Source organism: Oncorhynchus kisutch, linkage group LG16 (genome assembly GCF_002021735.2).
Source record: "Oncorhynchus kisutch isolate 150728-3 linkage group LG16, Okis_V2, whole genome shotgun sequence".
Classification (NCBI taxonomy): Eukaryota; Metazoa; Chordata; class Actinopteri; order Salmoniformes; family Salmonidae; genus Oncorhynchus; species Oncorhynchus kisutch.
In genome coordinates, this window is record NC_034189.2 from 11907056 (window position 1) to 11930284 (window position 23229).

The 23229-nt window shown below is 45.9% G+C and overlaps 1 protein-coding gene across 3 annotated transcripts in view; it reads left to right on the forward strand.

The window, feature by feature from the left end:
• LOC109906818 (rho GTPase-activating protein 6) overlaps window positions 1–23229 on the forward strand; it is a 135580-nt gene that overhangs the window by 96181 nt on the left and 16170 nt on the right. For all 3 annotated transcript variants that reach the window (XM_031791796.1, XM_031791797.1, XM_031791798.1), the window contains exons 3-5: window positions 4584–4655; window positions 20618–20703; window positions 21502–21720. In XM_031791796.1, the coding sequence (XP_031647656.1) occupies window positions 4584–4655; window positions 20618–20703; window positions 21502–21720 (377 nt within the window). The remainder of the gene's footprint in view (window positions 1–4583; window positions 4656–20617; window positions 20704–21501; window positions 21721–23229) is intronic.

Below are 23229 nucleotides of genomic sequence, written 5' to 3' on the forward strand. Positions count from 1 at the left end.
CTCTCTCTCTTTAACCACAGCTCTCTCTCTCTCTTTAACCACAGTGCTCTCTCTTTAACCACAGCTCTCTCTCTCTCTTTAACCACAGCTCTCTCTTTAACCACAGCTCTCTCTCTCTTTAACCACAGCTCTCTCTCTCTTTAACCACAGCTCTCTCTCTTTAACCACAGCTCTCTCTCTTTAACCACAGCTCTCTCTATTTAACCACAGCTCTCTCTCTTTAACCACAGCTCTCTCTCTTTAACCACAGCTACTGCTTTCAGAAAGTATTCACACCCCTTGACTTATTCCACATTTTGTTTGTTTTATCGCCTGAATTCAAAATGGATGAAATCGTTGTTGTTTTTTTCTCTCTCTCACCAATTTCTCTCACACACAATACCCCATAATGACAAAGTGAAAACATGTTTTTGGAAATGTTTTGCAAATTGATCGAAAATTAAATAAAGAAATATCTAATTTACATAAGTATTCACACCCCTGAGTCAGTACATGTTAGGAACACCTTTGGCAGCGATTACAGCTGTGAGGCTTTCTGGGTAAATCCTTAAGAGCTTTGCACACCTGGATTGTACAATATTTGAAATTGGAGCTAGAAACACAAGCATTTAGCTACACTCGCAATAACATCTGCTAAACACATGTGTATGTGATTTGATTTGCACATTAATATTTTTTTAATTCTTCATCTCTTCTCTCTCTCTCTCTCTCTACCTCTCTCTCTCTACCTCTCTCTCTCTCTCTCTACTCTCTCTCTCCTCTCTCTCTCTACCTCTCTCTCTACCTCTCTACTCTCTCTCTACCTCTCTCTCTCTACCTCTCTCTCTCTACCCCTCTCTCTCTACCTCTCTCTCTCCCTCTCTCTCTCTCTCTCTAACTCTCTCTCTCTCTCTACCTCTCTCTCTCTCTCTCTCTCTCTCTCTCTACCTCTCTATCTCTACCTCTCTCTACCTCTCTCTCCATCCCTCTCTCTCTCTACCGCTCTCTCTACCACTCTCTCCACCTCTCTCTCCACCTCTCTCTCCACCTCTCTCTCTCTCTCTCTCTCTCTCTCTCTCTACCTCTCTCTCTACCTCTCTCTCTACCTCTCTCTCCACCTCTCTCTCTACCTCTCTCTCTACCTCTCTCTCTATACCTCTATCTCTCTCTCTCTCTACCCTCTCTATCTCTCTCTCTCTCTACCTCTACCTCTCTCTCTCTCTACATCTCTCTCTACCTCTCTCTCCACCTCTCTCTCTCTCTACCTCTCGCTCTACCTCTCTCTCTCTACCACTCTCTCTCTCTACCTCTCTCTCTCTGCAAAGATGGGTTGGCACCTGGCTTCCCCACTTTGATTCCCATTCACAATCCTATTTTCCCTAACCCTAACATTAACCCTAAACCTAACCCTAAACCTAACTTCTAAACCTAACACTGAACCTAACTCCTAACCCTAACCCTAAACCTAAATCCTAACCCTAACCCTAAACCTAACTCCTAACTCCTAAACCTAACCCTAAACCTAACTCCAACCCTAAACCTAACTCCTAACCCTAAACCTAACCCTAAACCTAACTCATAACCCTAACCTAAACCTAAACCTAACTCATAACCCTAAACCTAACCCTAACTCCTAACCCTAACCCTAATCCTAATCCTAACCCTAAACCTAACTCATAACCCTAAACCTAACTCCTAACCCTAACCCTAACTCATAACCCTAAACCTAACCCTAACTCCTAACCCTAACCCTACCCTAATCCTAATCCTAACCCTAACCCTAAACCTAACTCATAACCCTAAACCTAACCCTAACTCCTAACCCTAACCCTAACTCATAACCCTAAACCTAACCCTAATCCTAACCCTAATTCCCTCACATTCTCCAGACCAGATTGATTTGCAATATAAAGACATAACAGTCGCAATAGGCCAATGCAACCGAAGGTTTGATACCAGCACAAACAGAAACCCAAACCCTAATTTTAACCTTAAACCTAACCCTAACCCCAAATTAGCCTTTTTTCCCCACAAGTCTTCTGGTCCGCAAAAGGATAGCAAAACCAAAAACACACACACACCAAGTTCACAGCACGTAGGAGCACACACCCACACACGGAGTGTTGAAAGCGCTCAGCGATTAGCCCTCGCTCTGGCATGTGGAGAGTGCAGGAGGAGTCGCCATGCAATTACACTTTCATTTCCTGTAGTCATGTGAATTTGACCCGTCCTAAACCACTGACACACACACACACACACACACACACACACACACACAACACACACACACACACACACACACACACACACACACACACACACACACACACACACACACACACACAACACACCTCTCCGCATGGGGATTTGACTGCTCGGATCACTTCAATTTCAGAGTCTTCCACACTCTAATCCTGTCAGCCCCTTTTCCCAACAAAAGGATGAAGTTGTCCCTACATACTGATTCAGGGTCAGTTTTGTGGTTTTCCCATTAGTGGTGAGGGTTGTGATTCCGGGGGGTTAAGCTGATCCTAGATCTGTGCCCAAGCCCCGTCATGTTGAGGGAAACAAATAAAAATAAATTAATGTCTTGAAGTTCAAGGATTCTGCAACAAAACAGCAAGGCTGTGCCTCCCCTCTCTCACACCAAAACACACACACACACAGACACCACACACACACACACACACACACACACACCAGACACACACACAGACACACACACACACACAGAGAGACACACACACAGACACACACACACACACACTCACACACACACACACACACACACACACACACACACACACACACACACACACACACACACACACACACACACACACACACACACACACACACACACACACACACACACACACACACACACACACAGACACACACACACACACACACACTCACACACACACACACACACACACACAGACACACACACACAGAGAGAGACACACACATAAACCCTAAAACTATGCTGTCTTCCGGATAAAGCTGGCCAGTGAGAGGATGTTTAGGTTGTAAAATGTATTCCTTCATCTGTGTTTTGAGGCCTGTACAAACACAGCCAGTACAGGAGGCTGAGGCCTGTACAAACACAGCCAGTACAGGAGGCTGAGGCCTGTACAAACACAGCCAGTACAGGAGGCTGTGGCATGTACAAACACAGCCAGTACAGGAGGCTGAGGCCTGTACAAACACAGCCAGTACAGGAGGCTGAGGCCTGTACAAACACAGCCATTACAGGAGGCTAAGGCCTGTACAAACACAGCCAGTACAGGAGGCTGTGGCCTGTACAAACACAGCCAGTACAGGAGGCTGAGGCCTGTACAAACACAGCCAGTACAGGAGGCTGGGGCCTGTACAAACACAGCCAGTACAGGAGGCTGTGGCCTGTACAAACACAGCCAGTACAGGAGGCTGAGGCCTGTACAAACACAGCCAGTACAGCAGGCTGTGGCCTGTACGAACACAGCCAGTACAGCAGGCTGTGGCCTGTACGAACACAGACAGTACAGGAGGCTGAGGCCTGTACGAATACAGCCAGTACAGGAGGCTGTGGCCTGTACGAACACAGCCAGTACAGGAGGGCTGTGGCCTGTACGAACACAGCCAGTACAGGAGGCTGTGGCCTGTACGAACACAGCCAGTACAGGAGGATGTGGCCTGTACGAACACAGACAGTACAGGAGGATGTGGCCTGTACGAACACAGCCAGTACAGGAGGATGTGGCCTGTACAAACACAGTGGCCTTTACAAACACAGCCAGTATGTTGTAAAAGGTATATTCTTAGTAAGGTCTGAATTGAGAAAGAGATGTGTGTTCTCAGGGACGGGACAAGTCTAATGAAGGCAATTTAACTTGGCGCAGTGGGTGGTGTGTGTGGTTGTGTGTGTGTGTGTGTGTGTGTATGGTTGTGTGTGTGTGTGTGTGTGTGTGTGTGTTGGTGTGTATGTTGTGTGTTGTATGTGTGTGTGTGGTGTGTATGTGTGTGTGTGTGTGTGGTGTGTATGGTTGTGTGTATGTGTGTGTGTGTGGCGTGTATGGTTGTGTGTATGTGTGTGTGTGTGGTGTGTATGGTTGTGTGTATGTGTGTGTGTGGTGTGTATGGTTGTGTGTATGTGTGTGTGTGGTGTGTATGGTTGTGTGTATGTGTGTGTGTGTGGGGGTTTTGTTTTCTCTGGTTTGGTCTCTACTCAGTGGGTTTTTCTTGCTAATATCTTGCTGGTTTACATCTGTGTTTGTTTAGAGTCGTTTATGGTTCGTTCTTACACAGAACGGTGAACAGTGGGAAGCGGTTGGAGTAAACGCAACATTACCAAGGAAACATCCCAAATGGTACCTTAATCCCTACGTAGTGCACTACTTTGTACCAGCGCCCATGGGCATAGTGCACTACGTAGGGGATAGCATCCCATTTGGGACGTAATTTCAAATGAACTACAAATACGACACAGATCATAAAGATCTCTGTTTAAAAAACATCAACAAACTAACAGTACATTGTCATTCACCCTTACAAACAAACACCCTCTTTTCTTTAAAATAATAAATCAAATGAACAACATCTGTTTGGTTCCCTTTTTATAGAAATCCGCAAGAGAAGGAAATCACTCAGACGGAAGTTTGACTCCTCCAAAGAGAAGAAAGAGAAAGAACGAGGTAAAGTACACACACACACACAGACAGACAGACAGACAGACAGACAGACAGACAGTCACACACACACACACATACATACTACAGTCACACACACACACACACATACATACATACATACGCAGTCACACACACACACACACAGACAGACAGACAGACAGACAGACACACAGACACACAGACACACACACACACACACACACACAGACAGTGTGACACACACACAGACCAAATGAATTCAATGACCACCTTCACTCTGAAAACACTTTTCTCATCCATACTCCACCAAAATGCATTCAATGACCACATTCACTCTGAAAACTCTTTTCTCATCCATACTCCACCAAAATGCTAAACTAACTGTCTGCAGCATGTTTTAAAATGCTAACACACTGTTTCCAAAACTGCTAAAAACACATTCAAAACAAAATGACGGAAAATGTTGTGCATTTCTGCAGTAATTAGATAGACACATATAGAAAATCTCAGCAGAATATTTAATCATTCCAAACACAGCTGATTGCAGTTTCAGCTGAAAGCCGACACAAGTGTCCTGTTTTTAGTCTCGTTACCAAACAGACAAAAGAGGACGGCTTGGGAATGATTTAGTTTGGAAGCATGGATCAAGGAAGACAGGTTGGTGGGGAGAGAAGAGTGGCAGGGAGAGGGAGACAGGTTGGTGGGGAGAGAAGAGTGGTAGGGAGACAGGTTGGTGGGGAGAGAAGAGTGGTAGGGAGAGGGAGACAGGTTGGTGGGGAGAGAAGAGTGGCAGAGAGAGGGAGACAGGTTGGTGGGGAGAGAAGAGTGGTAGAGAGAGGGAGACAGGTTGGTGGGAGAGAGAAGAAGGTGTCAGGGAGAGGAAGACAGGTTGGTGGGGAGAGAAGAGTGACAGGGAGAGGGAGACAGGTTGGTGGGGAGAGAAGAGTGGTTAGAGAGAGGGAGACAGGTTGGTGGGGAGAGAAGAGTGGCAGGGAGAGGAAGACAGGTTGGTGGGGAGAGAAGAGTGGCAGAGAGAGGGAGACAGGTTGGTGGGGAGAGAAGAGTGGTAGGAGAGGGAGACAGGTTGGTGGGGAGAGAAGAGTGGCAGGGAGAGGGAGACAGGTTCGTGGGGAGAGAAGAGTGGTAGAGAGAGGGAGACAGGTTGGTGGGGCGAGAAGAGTGGCAGCAGGAGAGGGAGACAGGTTGGTGGGGAGAGAAGAGTGGCAGGGAGAGGGAAGACAGGTTGGTGGGGAGAGAAGAGTGGCAGGGGAGAGAGAGACAGGTTGGTGGGGAGAGATGGAGAGGGAGACAGGTTGGTGGAGCAGAAGAGTGGCAGGGAGAGGGAGACAGGTTGGTGGAGAGAGAAGAGTGTCAGGGAGAGGGAGACAGGTTGGTGGGGAGAGAAGAGTGACAGGGAGAGGGAGACAGGTTGGTGGGGAGAGAAGAGTGGCAGGGAGAGGGAGACAGGTTGGTGGGGAGAGAAGAGTGGCAGGGAGAGGGAGACAGGTTGGTGGGGAGAGAAGAGTGACAGGGAGAGAGAGACAGGTTGGTGGGGAGAGAAGAGTGACAGGGAGAGGGAGACAGGTTGGTGGGGAGAGAAGAGTGGCAGGGAGAGGGAGACAGGTTGGTGGGGAGAGAAGACTGGCAGGGAGAGGGAGACAGGTTGGTGGGAAGAGAAGAGTGGCAGGGAGAGGGAGACAGGTTGGTGGGGAGAGAAGAGTGGCAGGGAGAGGGAGACAGGTTGGTGGGGAGAGAAGAGTGGCAGGGAGAAGGAGACAGGTTGGTGGGGAGAGAAGAGTGGCAGGGAGAGGGAGACAGGTTGGTGGGGAGAGAAGAGTGGCAGGGAGAGGGAGACAGGTTGGTGGGGAGAGAAGAGTGACAGGGAGAGAGAGACAGGTTGGTGGGGAGAGAAGAGTGACAGGGAGAGGGAGACAGGTTGGTGGGGAGAGAAGAGTGGCAGGGAGAGGGAGACAGGTTGGTGGGGAGAGAAGACTGGCAGGGAGAGGGAGACAGGTTGGTGGGGAGAGAAGAGTGGCAGGGAGAGGGAGACAGGTTGGTGGGGAGAGAAGAGTGGCAGGGAGAGGGAGACAGGTTGGTGGGGAGAGAAGAGTGGCAGGGAGAGGGAGACAGGTTGGTGGGGAGAGAAGAGTGGCAGGGAGAGGGAGACAGGTTGGTGGGGAGAGAAGAGTGGCAGGGAGAGGGAGACAGGTTGGTGGGGAGAGAAGAGTGGCAGGGAGAGGGAGACAGGTTGGTGGGGAGAGAAGAGTGACAGGGAGAGGGAGACAGGTTGGTGGGGAGAGAAGGGAGAGGGAGACAGGTTAGTGGGGAGAGAAGAGTGACAGGGAGAGAGAGACAGGTTGGTGGGGAGAGAAGGGTGGCAGGGAGAGGGAGACAGGTTGGTGGGGAGAGATGAGTGTCAGGGAGAGGGAGAATGCGTGGAGGACAAAGGAGAGGAAGACCAAGAGCGGTGGTCTCTGATGAGATAAGGGCCACAATTATTGACCATGTTGTAAACCATGCTTTCTCTTTGAGAGAGGCCGGTTTAAGGGTGCAACCAAATCTGCAGCATTCAAGAGTTGTATCAAAAGTACAAATTTCCCGGCAAAGCAACAGGTGAGACCAAACAGGGTACATTCGCAGCTATGCGTAATGTAAAGTACTGTAAAACGGTGGATTCACTGTATTATAGAGAGTAATGGAGCGGGATGCCAGGCAACCTGCACATACATTCCATCTTTGTGGATGAAGCTGGATTCAACCTTGCAAAAACACGCCGCAGGGGAAGAAATGTGATTGGACAGAGAGCAACCGTGGATGTCTGCTTGACCTGCATAATCAACTTGTGCCAGTGGAGGAGAGAGGGGCAAGAAACTCCCCTACCTTCGTTGTTGTGTGGGATAATGTGGCATTCCACCACTCTGCTGCACTACCTTCGTTGTTGTGTGGGATAATGTGGCATTCCACCACTCTGCTGCACTACCTTCGTTGTTGTGTGGGATAATGTGGCATTCCACCACTCTGCTGCACTACCTTTGTTGTTGTGTGGGATAATGTGGCATTCCACCACTCTGCTGCACTACCTTCGTTGTTGTGTGGGATAATGTGGCATTCCACCACTCTGCTGCACTACCTTCGTTGTTGTGTGGGATAATGTGGCATTCCACCACTCTGCTGCACTACCTTTGTTGTTGTGTGGGATAATGTGGCATTCCACCACTCTGCTGCACTACCTTCGTTGTTGTGTGGGATAATGTGGCATTCCACCACTCTGCTGCACTACCTTCGTTGTTGTGTGGGATAATGTGGCTTTCCACCACTCTGCTGCACTACCTTCGTTGTTGTGTGGGATAATGTGGCATTCCACCACTCTGCTGCAGTCACAGACTGGTTTACTGCACATCCCAGGATGTCAGTACTATCCCTGCCTCCATATTCCCCCGTCCTAAACCCCATAGAGGAGGTTCTCTCTGCGTGGAGGTGGAAGGTTTATGACCAACATCCACATGACCAGATGTCCTTACTGGAGGCCATGAATGCGGGGTGTGGAGACACTTCTCCTGAAGACTGCCAGGGTGTGGAGACACTTCTCCTGAAGACTGTCAGGGTGTGGAGACACTTCTCCTGAAGACTGTCAGGTTGTGGAGACACTTCTCCTGAAGACTGACAGGGTGTGGAGACACTTCTCCTGAAGACTGACAGGGTGTGGAGACACTTCTCCTGAAGACTGACAGGGTGGGGAGACACTTCTCCTGAAGACTGGCAGGGTGTGGAGACACTTCTCCTGAAGACTGCCAGGGTGTGGAGACACGTCTCCTGAAGACTGCCAGGGTGTGGAGACACTTCTCCTGAAGACTGGCAGGGTGTGGAGACACTTCTCCTGAAGACTGCCAGGGTGTGGAGACACGTCTCCTGAAGACTGCCAGGGTGTGGAGACACTTCTCCTGAAGACTGCCAGGGTGTGGAGACACTTCTCCTGAAGACTGACAGGGTGTGGAGACACTTCTCCTGAAGACTGTCAGGGTGTGGAGACACTTCTCCTGAAGACTGTCAGGTTGTGGAGACACTTCTCCTGAAGACTGCCAGGGTGTGGAGACACTTCTCCTGTAGACTGCCAGGGTGTGGAGACACTTCTCCTGAAGACTGACAGGGTGTGGAGACACTTCTCCTGAAGACTGACAGGGTGTGGAGACACTTCTCCTGAAGACTGACAGGGTGTGGAGACACTTCTCCTGAAGACTGACAGGGTGTGGAGACACTTCTCCTGAAGACTGCCAGGGTGTGGAGACAATTCTCCTGAAGACTGACAGGGTGTGGAGACACTTCTCCTGTAGACTGCCAGGGTGTGGAGACACTTCTCCTGAAGACTGACAGGGTGTGGAGACACTTCTCCTGAAGACTGATAGGGTGTGGAGACACTTCTCCTGAAGACTGACAGGGTGTGGAGACACTTCTCCTGAAGACTGCAAGGGTGTGGAGACACTTCTCCTGAAGACTGCCAGGGTGTGGAGACACTTATCCTGAAGACTGCCAGGGTGTGGAGACACTTTTCCTGAAGACTGCCAGGGTGTGGAGACACTTCTCCTGAAGACTGCCAGGGTGTGGAGACACTTCTCCTGAAGACTGACAGGGTTGGATTAGACAGTCCAGAAGATACTTTCCAAGATGCATCGCCAGAGAAGAAATAAGATGTGATGTTGATGAGCACTTGTGGCCAAATGCAGGAGAGAGGGAGAACTAGACCCCTCACAGTACTCTACAGTATGAGTGATTATACTATACATGTTGATGAGAACTAGAACCCTCACAGTACTGTACAGTATGAGTGATTATACTATACATGTTGATGAGAACTAGAACCCTCACAGTACTGTACAGTATGAGTGATTATACTATACATGTTGATGAGAACTAGAACCCTCACAGTACTGTACAGTATGAGTGATTATACTATACATGTTGATGAGAACTAGAGCCCTCACAGTACTGTACAGTATGAGCGATTATACTATACATGTTGATGAGAACTAGAACCCTCACAGTACTGTACAGTATGAGTGATTATACTATACATGTTGATGAGAACTAGAACCCTCACAGTACTGTACAGTATGAGTGATTATACTATACATGTTGATGAGAACTAGAACCCTCACAGTACTCTACAGTATGAGTGATTATACTATACATGTTGATGAGAACTAGAACCCTCACAGTACTGTACAGTATGAGTGATTATACTATACATGTTGATGAGAACTAGAGCCCTCACAGTACTGTACAGTATGAGCGATTATACTATACATGTTGATGAGAACTAGAACCCTCACAGTACTGTACAGTATGAGTGATTATACTATACATGTTGATGAGAACTAGAACCCTCAGAGTACTGTACAGTATGAGTGATTATACTATACATGTTGATGAGAACTAGAGCCTACAGAATTATAAATATTTAATTTTCATAAAATCACAAGTGTAAAACATCAAAATAAAGCTGAACTTCTTGTTGATCCAGGAGGCGTGGGGAGGAGGGTAGTGATACAGCGTGGAGAGGAGGGTAGTGATACAGCGTGGAGAGGAGGGTAGTGATACAGCGTGGAGAGGAGGGTAGTGATACAGCATGGAGAGGAGGGTAGTGATACAGCGTGGAGAGGAGGGTAGTGATACACCGTGGAGAGGAGGGTAGTGATACAGCGTGGAGAGGAGGGTAGTGATACAGCGTGGAGAGGAGGGTAGTGATACAGCATGGAGAGGAGGCGTGGAGAGGAGGGTAGTGATACAGTGAGAAGAGGAGGCATGGAGAGGAGGGTAGCGATACAGCGTGGAGAGGAGGTTGAGGACATCGCTATTGGGGTGTAGCTGTTTCTTAGTAATACGAGGGGAATCCAGTGTAAGGAATATTTGACCCCTGGGTTCATTTACATTCTGTCACATTCTCTTACATTGCATTCTGTTTCTCTCTCTGATTACCTCCACCCTTAGCCCATAACTATTGTGCGCTCTTAGCCAGTGGAGGACATAGGTGACATGGGCAGCCGCCTGGGCCGGCATCTTGCCGGGTGCTGCATGGGGCGCCCGAAACAAAAAAATGTTTTTTAAATAATAATATTCAGAATGGTACATTTGCGTGATCGTTTTTCTATCGCTCATTTGCACATCATGTCAATGATATCTTGTCACCGTGTGGGACTGTGGGTCAATTAACCTTGTCGGGGTGGGCGCCCTGATTCTAGTTTGTGAGCTTGGCAGGCTACGGCCTGGGAAGGTCTCCCACTCAGAAGTACGAGATGGGGAGGGGGGCGTTGGTAGATTGACCTCAGGTCTCCCCACTGGAAGCCCGAGGAAGGGGGAACAGGGGAATCTATCAAATAGGTCACCTTTAACTTTGTACTGTATTAATGCAATTAGTAATGCAATTAGTTGTGCAATTAGTTGTGCAATTAGTTGTGCAATTTAGTTTGTGTGTTTCTTGTTTGAAGTGCAATAGTGTAAAAATCAGGTTCTCTTCTTTATAAGTGTGTTATTCTATGTGTGTATTTGTGTGATTATAGGATTTGTGCAATTTAGTTTGATTTGTGTTTTTTGTTAGCAATAGGGTAATTGTGTAATAATTCAATTCTATTTCTTATTTGTATTTATATACTACAATTTGTTTCTATTTGTCTTTTGTTTGTTTCTATTTGTATATATATTTATAAAGTTTTAAATGTTAAGATGATTTATTTGTTTTCCAAATGTCTGAATTAAAAATGACAGTTAGTGCAGAATGGTGATTTTGGGGGGGTAGTGCGCTGAAGGGGGGGTTCGCCCAGGAAGCCATACAAGCTAGAAGCGCCACTGCACTACATACAGTTCAACTAGTAATGTATCTACATTTTGCAGAAGCTTGGTGGTATTTTAACTAATTACAAATCTTGGTAGTGTTTTTAGTAGTTAACTACCTTTTTTTTAGCCATGTAGCAGTGTAGCTATCTACTGGAACTACACATTATTTTTTAATTATATGGGTGAAGTAGGCAAGAATGGTCTTTCTTTTTCAACGTCAGACCTGCCTAATTTTCACTTGAAACATCGTTTTTGGGTTTACTTGGCTAAATGCCACATTTTGTTAACATGCTTGTTTGACTCCAAAGTCATCTGTTTTGCAATTGGTAGTCAATGAGATTTCTGATTTAGATATGATAATTTTTTTATTAAGTAGTTTGGATGTAGTGAACTACTTTTTTCAAAGTAACTTTAGTTTAGTAAACTAAATGTTTCTTAAGGGTAGCTTCAGTGTAGCTTAACTTCTTCCAGTGTGAAGAAGTTGACTCTTAGAGAGGCACAAACCCATGTAACATGAACATCAACAGTGACGACCTGTCATTCAGGGCAAGTGGGGCATTAATGCGGGTCACATATCAGTTTGCAAATAATGTTAAAAAAATAAGAAATGTAATTGAGTTTATTAAGCCGCATACAAACATGGTCTCTTTTTTTTCTTTCTTGCGTAATATAACTCCAAAATCCAGGTGTTTCAGCCTAGCTCAATGTCCAAAATCCAGGTGTTTCAGCCTAGCTCAATGTCCAAAATCCAGGTGTTTCAGCCTAGCTCAATGTCCAAAATCCAGGTGTTTCAGCCTAGCTCAATGTCCAAAATCCAGGTGTTTCAGCCTAGCTCAATGTCCAAAATCCAGGTGTTTCAGCCTAGCTCCTCCCCCACAGAAAGCATTGAGCTCGATGCTTTCTGTGGGGGAGGGGCTAGCCAGCAGAAAGTACAAAGCGTTGCATCTGTTTTCTATCATGATTGGCTCCGTTTTCTGTCACTCATGAGACAGTACGTCATCCCCAATTCTAACGTTAGAAATTGCCATGTGACGTAATCTGCTGTTGGGACAGCTTTATGGAGGCCCTAACAGTTTGTTGGCACCGTTTGTCACCGTTATCGTGCAACTCATGTATTGTTTAGTGTTGTGTTGTATTGTGTTGTTGCTTTGATGGCATTCATCCCACATTTTTTAGTTTGCCCCACCAAGATTTGCATGCTAAAATCGCCACTGAACATCACAGTAATCATGTTATTTTGTTTGTTTTCCACCTCAGCTTCTAATTTGATTCATTTTGTCTCATTGCTGACCTGAGATGAACTAGCTATCGTATTGTTAGTCATTCATGGTTTCCATCGCATGAAGGTATGTTGTCGTTTATAGACCCCTTTATAAAGGACTGGACACGATGTAAAGCTCAGTACCACAGAGACCCATATCCCCCTGCTGCAGAGTTCCAGGACTGGACCTGTAGTCTCAGTCATAGTACCACAGAGACCTATATTCCCCTGCTGCAGAGTTCCAGAACTGGACCTGTAGTCTCAGTCATAGTACCACAGAGACCCATATCCCCCTGCTGCAGAGTTCCAGGACTGGACCTGTAGTCTCAGTCATAGTACCACAGAGACCCATATTCCCCTGCTGCAGAGTTCCAGGACTGGACCTGTAGTCTCAGTCATAGTACCACAGAGACCTATATTCCCCTGCTGCAGAGTTCCAGGATTGGACCTGTGGTCTCAGTCATAGTACCACAGAGACCCATATCCCCCTGCTGCAGAGTTCCAGGACTGGACCTGTAGTCTCAGTCATAGTACCACAGAGACCCATATTCCCCTGCTGCAGAGTTCCAGAACTGGACCTGTAGTCTCAGTCATAGTACCACAGAGACCCATATCCCCCTGCTGCAGAGTTCCAGGACTGGACCTGTAGTCTCAGTCATAGTACCACAGAGACCCATATTCCCCTGCTGCAGAGTTCCAGGACTGGACCTGTAGTCTCAGTCATAGTACCACAGAGACCTATATTCCCCTGCTGCAGAGTTCCAGGATTGGACCTGTGGTCTCAGTCATAGTACCACAGAGACCCATATCCCCCTGCTGCAGAGTTCCAGGACTGGACCTGTAGTCTCAGTCATAGTACCACAGAGACCTATATTCCCCTGCTGCAGAGTTCCAGAACTGGACCTGTAGTCTCAGTCATAGTACCACAGAGACCTATATTCCCCTGCTGCAGAGTTCCAGAACTGGACCTGTAGTCTCAGTCATAGTACCACAGAGACCCATATTCCCCTGCTGCAGAGTTCCAGGACTGGACCTGTAGTCTCAGTCATAGTACCACAGAGACCTATATTCCCCTGCTGCAGAGTTCCAGAACTGGACCTGTAGTCTCAGTCATAGTACCACAGAGACCCATATCCCCCTGCTGCAGAGTTCCAGGACTGGACCTGTAGTCTCAGTCATAGTACCACAGAGACCCATATTCCCCTGCTGCAGAGTTCCAGGACTGGACCTGTGGTCTCAGTCATAGTACCACAGAGACCCATATTCCCCTGCTGCAGAGTTCCAGAACTGGACCTGTAGTCTCAGTCATAGTACCACAGAGACCTATATTCCCCTGCTGCAGAGTTCCAGAACTGGACCTGTAGTCTCAGTCATAGTACCACAGAGACCCATATCCCCCTGCTGCAGAGTTCCAGGACTGGACCTGTAGTATTCTAGTAATAGTTTCTCGTAAAAGCTGTGGTTTATCATAACAGGGACACACATCTGCTTTGTGTGTGTACCTCCGTTGCAGTTTAAAGCCCAAGCCTAGATGAGCTATTCGAGCTGCTATTAATACTATCTATCCCACAGAGTCTTCCCAATGATGTTTCCTCCAATATACATTCATCATATTGCTGGCCTGAGTTGAACTAGCTACCGTATTGTTAGCGAAGTCATTCATGGTTTATCATAACAGGGACACACATCTGCTTTTGTGTGTGTATACATCCGTTTATCTGTCAAACTCTGCAGGGGGGTCCAGAATGTAGCTACTGTGCCACAGCCAGTTAGCATAGGCATACAGAGCCAGCTTATGGTCCTGTAATTCAAATGAGGACAGCTAGTTGGAAAGCTAGCTTATGGTCCTGTAATTCAAATGAGGACAGCTACTAGCTAGCTTATTAGCTAGTTGGAAAGCTATCTTATTAGGCAGTTAGCCACCTAGCCCGCTAGTCAACAAGCCACATTCTGGCTAATTAGCCAGTTAGCTTGTTAACCAGTGACAGGAGGATTTAGCTAGTTGCGTGCCGACCCATCTGGTACCTCTGATGTACCTACCCACACCTGTCCATGGCTTTCCTGTACTGTACCTTTGGACCGGCTTCAAGTAAAGTATTAGATGAGAGAGAGAGAGAGAGAGATAGATAGAGATAGAGAGATAGAGAGATAGAGATAGAGAGAGAGAGAGATAGAGACAGAGAGAGAGAGAGAGAGAGAGAGAGAGAGAGAGAGAGACCCTTAGAGCTTTACTTCTGGGCACAGTCTGCCATGTACTGTGTGTGTGTGTGACATCAACACATTATTTACGAAATGTTTAAATTGCCTAATGTCAGCCCCTTAACAAGGCAAGATATAAAGACTTTACAGAGACCAGTCAACACAGGTCCTTACTGTTAGATATAAAGACTTTACAGTCAACACAGGTCCTTACTGTTAGATATAAAGACTTTACAGAGACCAGTCAACACAGGTCCTTACTGTTAGATATAAAGACTTGACAGAGAACAGTCAACACAGGTCCTTACTGTTAGATATAAAGACTTTACAGTCAACACAGGTCCTTACTGTTAGATATAAAGACTTTACAGTCAACACAGGTCCTTACTGTTAGATATAAAGACTTGACAGAGAACAGTCAACACAGGTCCTTACTGTTAGATATAAAGACTTTACAGAGACCAGTCAACACAGGTCCTTACTGTTAGATATAAAGACTTTACAGAGACCAGTCAACACAGGTCCTTACTGTTAGATATAAAGACTTTACAGAGACCAGTCAACACAGGTCCTTACTGTTAGATATAAAGACTTTACAGTCAACACAGGTCCTTACTGTTAGATATAAAGACTTGACAGAGAGCAGTCAACGCAGGTCCTTACTGTTAGATATAAAGACTTTACAGAGACCAGTCAACACAGGTCCTTACTGTTAGATATAAAGGCTTTACAGTCAACGCAGGTCCTTACTGTTAGATATAAAGACTTTACAGTCAACACAGGTCCTTACTGTTAGATATAAAGACTTTACAGAGACCAGTCAACACAGGTCCTTACTGTTAGATATAAAGACTTTACAGAGACCAGTCAACACAGGTCGGGCTGGCAGGTTCTTCTTATTGTCTAACTAAACACGTCTGGTTTGTCAGAAAGCAGAGGGCAGGTTTTAGCAAGTCTACACTTGCTCCAAGACATTATGATGTCTTATCTAAAAACATTAGGGCTGCTTAATGGGGGATATGTAGACAAAGGAGACTGCAGGAGTTTCGGCCTAAATACGGGGGCGGGTGGGGGTGTTACCATAGATATACAGTTCTGTTATTGTAAAGGTAAACCGTTGGATTCGAAACCTAACTCCCCAGCTTGAAATATCTATGTTCACATCTCCTTATATAGTATAATTGGCTAAGATGTTTGTCAAGCCGGGCAGTCCTGTGTGTTTGCGAGGTAGAGGTTCCCTGGTTGGAGCCCAGTGAGGGACAGGGACAGGGATAGGGACAGGGATAGGGACAGGGGTTGGGACAGGGTCAGGAACTGGGACTGGGACAGGGATTCGGACAGGGACTGGGACTGGGACTGGGACTGGGACTGGGACTGGGACTGGGACACGGACATGGACAGGGATTGGGATTGGGACAGGGACTGGGATTGGGATTGGGACAGGAACTGGGACTGGGACAGGGATTGGGACAGGGACTGGGACTGGGACACGGACATGGACAGGGACTGGGATTGGGACAGGGACAGGGACTACAATTGGGATTGGGACAGGGACAGGGACAGGGACTGGGACTGGGATTGGGATTGGGATTGGGATTGGGATTGGGATTGGGATTGGGATTGGGATTGGGATTGGGATTGGGATTGGGACTGGGACTGGGACAGGGACAGTGACAGGGACAGGGACTGGCACAGGGAAGTAAGCTATACTGTTAAGCAAGCACAGTGACACCTGTTATACTGTGTTTACGGTTGAGTTGCCTTGCTGTCTGTCTTCTAGCTGTGACTGTAGGTTACATCTCAAATGGCACCCTATTCCCTATATACCACACTACTTTTGCACATGACTAATATGGCGCTGGTCAAACGTAGTGCACTATATAGGAAATAGGGTGCCATTTGTGATGGCCATGGTTGTTTGACTAATAGGATGTATCCTAATCCTCTTGAAACCTCCTCTCACTGGCACTCTCTACGACCTGGGGACAATTAGGCCAGATTACAATGCCAGGCCAGAACTCACACAGCAACATGGTCCCATTCAAATGTGTAAAAATAGTGACATTTAAGCCTTGTATGTACTGTATGTGCAACTAGCGATGACATACTATATATCGCGACATTAAAATAATGGCATTTTACTGTTGTGGTTTATTGACACCAAAATGTTATATGTCACCAGAACCATGTACATAGAGAGAGTGACCAACTTTTAGAATTTAAAATATAATATATATTTTTAACATTCAGTTACATGGTATTGGTTATTGTAATGTTAATGTTGAGCTAACATGGCTGCCAGAGAATGTTGAAGTGTCATGTTAATTAATGCATCATAATGTAGAACCCTCAATGTCCCACCTCTCTAAATACATGGCTCTGTCACCAAAGGTGAGGAAAACACAGGAATATACAACAGGTATCAGTGTTCCTCAGATCTGCGAGTTTAAACTGAATATAAGGAGGGTATTTAGGGGAAGGGGTTGTTTATGGATGGGGTCAAGGTGTAATACAGTGGTTTCCAACTTTTTGAGAGCTACTTTAAAAAAAATAGAATATGTCACGAGCTACACATTTTATTTTAGCTTTCAAATAGGCACATTCTTCTCTTCTCCCATGTATCTCCTTCCCCGGGTCCTTACTGCACAAGAAACAGTAGTGTACTATGTTTTCTGTCAATATACCTGGTAAAATAATGGTTCATAAACAACTCTAAGGGGAGGCCCTATAAACTCTGTCATAATCTGTTCCCAAATTATGTTTTATATTTTCCCAAATTATGTTCTCAGTTTTTATTTTCACTCTTAAAATTAGAATTGTTCAAATGGATGTTCTGAGTCCAACTCATGGGGCTGGAAGAAAAGTTACACATTTAGATTTTTGAGTGCAGTTGCCCTTTAAATGCGCATCTGGCCCTTTAATTGCGCATCTGGCCCTTTAATTGCGCATCTGGCCCTTTAATTGCGCATCTCGCTAGTGAGGAATGTGCCATCTAATGGCTGCTGATAATTTCACGGCAAAGTTGGAAAATGACAACTAATAGATACAAATTATACAGTGCCTTCGGAAAGTATTCAGACCCCTTGATTTCATCAATCTACACACAATATCCTATAATGACATAGCAAAAACAGGTCTTTAGAATTTTTGGTTAATTTATATGAAAAAGAACAACTGAAATATCAAGTTTACATAAGTATTCAGACCCTTTACTCAGTACTTTGTTGAAGCACCTTTGGCAGCAATTACAGCCTCGAGTCTTATTGGGTATGACGCTACAAGCTTGGCACACCCGTATTTGGGGAGTTTCTCCCATTCTTCTCTGCAGATCCTCTCAAGCTCTGTCAGGTTGGATGGGGAGCATTGCTGCACAGCTATTTTCAGGTCTCTCCAGACATGTTCGATCGGGCTCAAGTCCGGGCTCTGGCTGGGCCACTCAAGGACATTCAGGGACTTATGCTAAAGACACTCCTGTGTTGTCTTGGCTGTGTGCTTAGGGTCATTGTCCTGTAGGAAGGTGAACCTTCGCCCCAGTCTGAGGTCCTCAGCACTCTGGAGCAGGCTTTCAACAAGGATCTCACTGTACTTTGCTCCATTCATCTTTGCCTTCATCCTGACTAGTCTCCCAGTCCCTGCCGCTGAAAAACATCCCCACAGCATGATGCTGCCACCACCATGCTTCACCGTAGGGATGGAGCCAGGTTACCTCCAGACGTGACGCTTGGCATTCAGGCCAAAGAGTTCAACCTTGGTTTTATCAGACCAGAGAATCTAGAGGTGCCTTTTGGTAAACTCCAAGTGGGCTGTCTTGTGCCTTTTACTGAGGAGTGGCTTCCGTCTGGCCACTCTACCAACAAAAGAAACCTGATTGGTGGAGTACTGCAGAGATGGTTGTCCTTCTGGAAGGTTCTCCCATCTCCACAGAGGAACTCTAGAACTCTGTCAGAGTGACCATCGGATTCTTGGTCACCTCCCTGACCAAGGCCCTTCTCCCACGATTGCTCAGTTTGTCCGGGTGGCCAGCTCTAGGAATATTATTGGTGGTTCCAAACTTCTTCCATTTAAGAATGATGGAGGCCACTTTGTTCTTGAGGACCTTCAATGCTGCAGACATTTTTTGGTACCCTTCCCCAAATCTGTGCCTCGTCACAATCCTGTCTCGGAGCTCTACAGACAATTCCTTTGACCTCATGGCTTGGTGTTTGCTCTAACATGCATTGTCAACTGTGGGACCTTATAAGGGCAGGTGTGTGCCTTTCCACATCATGTCCAATCATTTGAATTTACCACAGGTGGACTCCAAAAGATGATCAATGGAAACAGGATGCACCTCAGGTAAATTTCGAGTCTCATAGCAAAGGGTCTGAATACTTAATACATTTGTAAACATTTCTAAAAACCTGTTTCCGCTTTGTCATTATGGGGTATTGTGATGTCATTATGGGGTGTTGTGATGTCGTTATGGGGTATTGTGATGTCATTATGGGGTATTGTGATGTCATTATGGCGTATTGTGATGTTGCTATGGGGTATTGTGATGTCATAATGGTGTATTGTGATGTCGCTATGGGGTATTGTGTATTGATTGCTGAGGATTTGTATTTATTTAATACAACTAATAAAACTGTAACGTAACAAATGTGAAAAAGTCAAGGGGTCTGGATACTTTCTGAAGACACTGTATTCTTAGTCATGATGTACTTCTGCCAGGTAAGCCTACTTTGCAGTTGACATTTAACTTAGGTTTTTGGGGAATGTATTTCTGTCAACCCACAAGATGGTTATCACATCAACTGGCTTCACACAGACAGGGGAAATATTGCTGTAAATTAATTGGCAGATATTATGTTAGGGTTTGGCATTTTAAGACAATAGTGGCTGATACCTGTGAGATTAGTTTATGACAGTTAGCAGTTAAACACGTGAAAATTCCATGTACTTTCAGAATTGTTTAGCAGGCTACTCATAGGTAGTCTGCCGAGCAACCTGTGGGAGACCGCTGACATAGGGCATTACTGGGCCCCAATCCCCATGGGTAGAATATATGGTTCCCACCATAGAAATGTTGCTGTTGTATGTATGGCTATTTAACCCTCAAAACACAGGGGAAGAGAAAAGATGAAACACCTTCCTGTTTGTGAGTAGTGGAGATGAGATGGGATTAGAATGGGTGGAGGGAAGGAGAGGAATGTTGATAGTCTCAGGGAGGAAGGAATTACAACTTGTTAAAAATAAGTATCCTTAATGTAAAATTGTTCTCTCTCTCTCTCTCTCTCTCTCTCTCTCTCTCTCTCTCTCTCTCTCTCTCTCTCTCTCTCTCTCCTTCCCAATCTATCCCTCTCTCTCTCCTTCCAAATCTATCCCTCTCTCTCTCTCTCTCCTTCCCAATCTATCCCTCTCTCTCTCTCCTTCCCAATCTATCCCTCTCTCTCTCTCTCCTTCCCAATCTATCCCTCTCTCTCTCCTTCCCAATCTATCCCTCTCTCTCTCTCTCCTTCCCAATCTCTCTCTCTCTCTCTCTCCTTCCCAATCTATCCCTCTCTCTCCTTCCCAATCTATCCCTCTCTCTCCTTCCCAATCTATCCCTCCCTTCCTCTCTCTTTCTCCATCCCTCCCTCTCTCCCTCTTTCCCCTTCTCCTTCCTCCCTCCATCTATCCCCTCCCTCCTCCCCTCTATCCCTTCTCATCTCTCCCACAGAGACAGCGGCCAAGGCGTTTGGTATAACCCTCTCCCAGGCGATAGCCAACGACCGGGCGTACAAGCAGCGCCAGGATGCTCTGAAGGTTGGTTGTTTTCAACGGCAGATTATTTTACTGTAAAGTGTGAAAAATGCAGTAAAAACTCAGCAGTGGGTCTAGATCCAGGTGAACAACTAAGTATCCAAAAGCAAGTAAAACATTTAATTAAATAAAAACTCCCACTAGAAAAGACAGAAGAACAACTTTTTAAAAGGATAGCCCTTTTTCTACTTACCCAGAGTCCAGTATGAAGGAAGCTGAAGGTAGTTTAGCGAGCCAATGCTAGCTAATGCTAGCTCAATGACTGGAAGTCTACCGGAACAGCTAATGCTAGCTCAATGACTGGAGGTCTACCAGAACAGCTAATGTTAGCTCAATGACTGGAAGTCTACCGGAACAGCTAATGCTAGCTCAATGACTGGAAGTCTACAGGAACAGCTAATGTTAGCTCAATGACTGGAAGTCTACAGGAACAGCTAATGTTAGCTCAATGACTGGAAGTCTACAGGAACAGCTAATGCTAGCTCAATGACTGGAAGTCTACAGGAACAGCTAATGTTAGCTCAATGACTGGAAGTCTACCAGAACAGCTAATGTTAGCTTAATGACTGGAAGTCTACCAGAACAGCTAGCATACTGGCTCGCGAAACGACCTTCTTCCTTCATACTGGACGCAGAGACAGAAATGGTATCCATGAGTTTATCTGACTCTGGGTAAGAATAAAAAGGGTAATTGTCAAATTATCATACTACCACTTTACTTTAGTTCGTTTTACTGTAAAGTGTGTTGCATTTGATTTGATTTGAGTGTGAAAGTTTGATCTGATTTGATTTGCTCTGAAGGAGAGCAGAAGAGACTGTCTGGATCTGGAGGCCAGCGTCCTGATGTTCCGGGCTGAAAAACGCCAGCTTAGCGACGGGAACAAACCCCTCTGCAGCACGGCTTCATCACCCTTCAGTGGATCTACAGCTTCGTCTTCATCATCCTCGTCAGTGCTGGAGCTGCACAGCAAGCCGCTCTCACCCAGGTTCCTGGATAACACGGCTAGAGTGCAGAGACGGGTGAGTTGGAGAGAGCAGACAAAGACGCACGCGCACGTGCCATGCACACACACACACACATGCACACACACACACACACACACACACACACACACACACACACACACACACACACACACACACACACACACACACACACACACACACACACACACACACACACACACACACACACACACACACACATGCACACACACACACACACACAGACACACACAATGAGACCGTTTGGACTGATATATGCTGACCTCTTCTGGGCATTTGAAATAGCTGTCAAAAGTCTAACAAACATTTGTCAACTACAATTTTCAAAACATGACCATGTTAACATATAGTGTCTTCAGGAAGTATTCACGTCCCTTGACGTTTTCCACATGTTGTTTTGTTGCATTTAAATGTTTATGTCACAGCCTGTAGGCTGTGTGTACACAATACCCCATAATGTCAAAGTGGAACTATGTTTTCTTTCTGATTAATTCAAAATTAAAAGCTAAAATGTCTTGATTCAATTAGTATTTAACCCCTTTTCTATGGCAAACATAAATAAGTTTAGGAGTAAACATTTGCTTAACAAGTCACATACAAATAGCATGAACTAGTGTTTAATATGATTTTTTTTATGACTACCTCATCTCTGTACCCCAATTACATAAATTGTATTATCTGAAATAAATGTTATTATTATATTATACAATTATCTGTAAGGTCCCTCAGCCAAGCAATGCATTTCAAACACAGATTCAACCACAAAGACCAGAGAGGTTTTCCAATGTCTCGCAAAGAAGGGCATCTATTGGTAGATGGATAAAATAAATGATAATTACTTGAAGTTATTAATTACACTTTGGATGGTGTATCAATGCGCCCAGTCACTACAAAGGTATAGGCTTCCTTCCTAACTCAGCAGCCCAGAGAGGAAGGAAACCACTCAGGGATTTCACTATGGTGACATTATAACAGGTACAGAGTTTAATGGCTGTGATAGGAGAAAAACAAGTATGGATCAATAACATTCTAGCTACTCCAAAATAAATAATATTCCTGGGAAAGATGGATTGGCAAGAAAAGTCAAAAGTCATGAGCAACGTTCCCTCTAAACTGCGCACGTACGTGGCTGTGCATGTCCTCCAGGACTGCCGCGCCAAAGAAATGCCGCGCATTAGTTTGCACCATATAGATCAAAGTGTATAACAACGTTCCTTTGTTAACTCGCTCGTTTCCCACATACACTTTCTCTCATTACTCTATATCCATAAACTCTCTTAAAATGTTCCTCTCTTCCTCCCTCCTGTCTCTCTTCCTCCCTCCTGTCTCTCTTCCTCCCTCCTGTCTCTCTTCCTCCCTCCTGTCTCTCTTCCCCCCTCCTGTCTCTCTTCCTCCCTCCTGTCTCTCTTCCTCCCTCCTGTCTCTCTTCCCCCCTCCCTGTCTCTCTTCCTCCCTCCTGTCTCTCTTCCTCCCTCCTGTCTCTCTTCCTCCCTCCTGTCTCTCTTCCTCCCTCCTGTCTCTCTT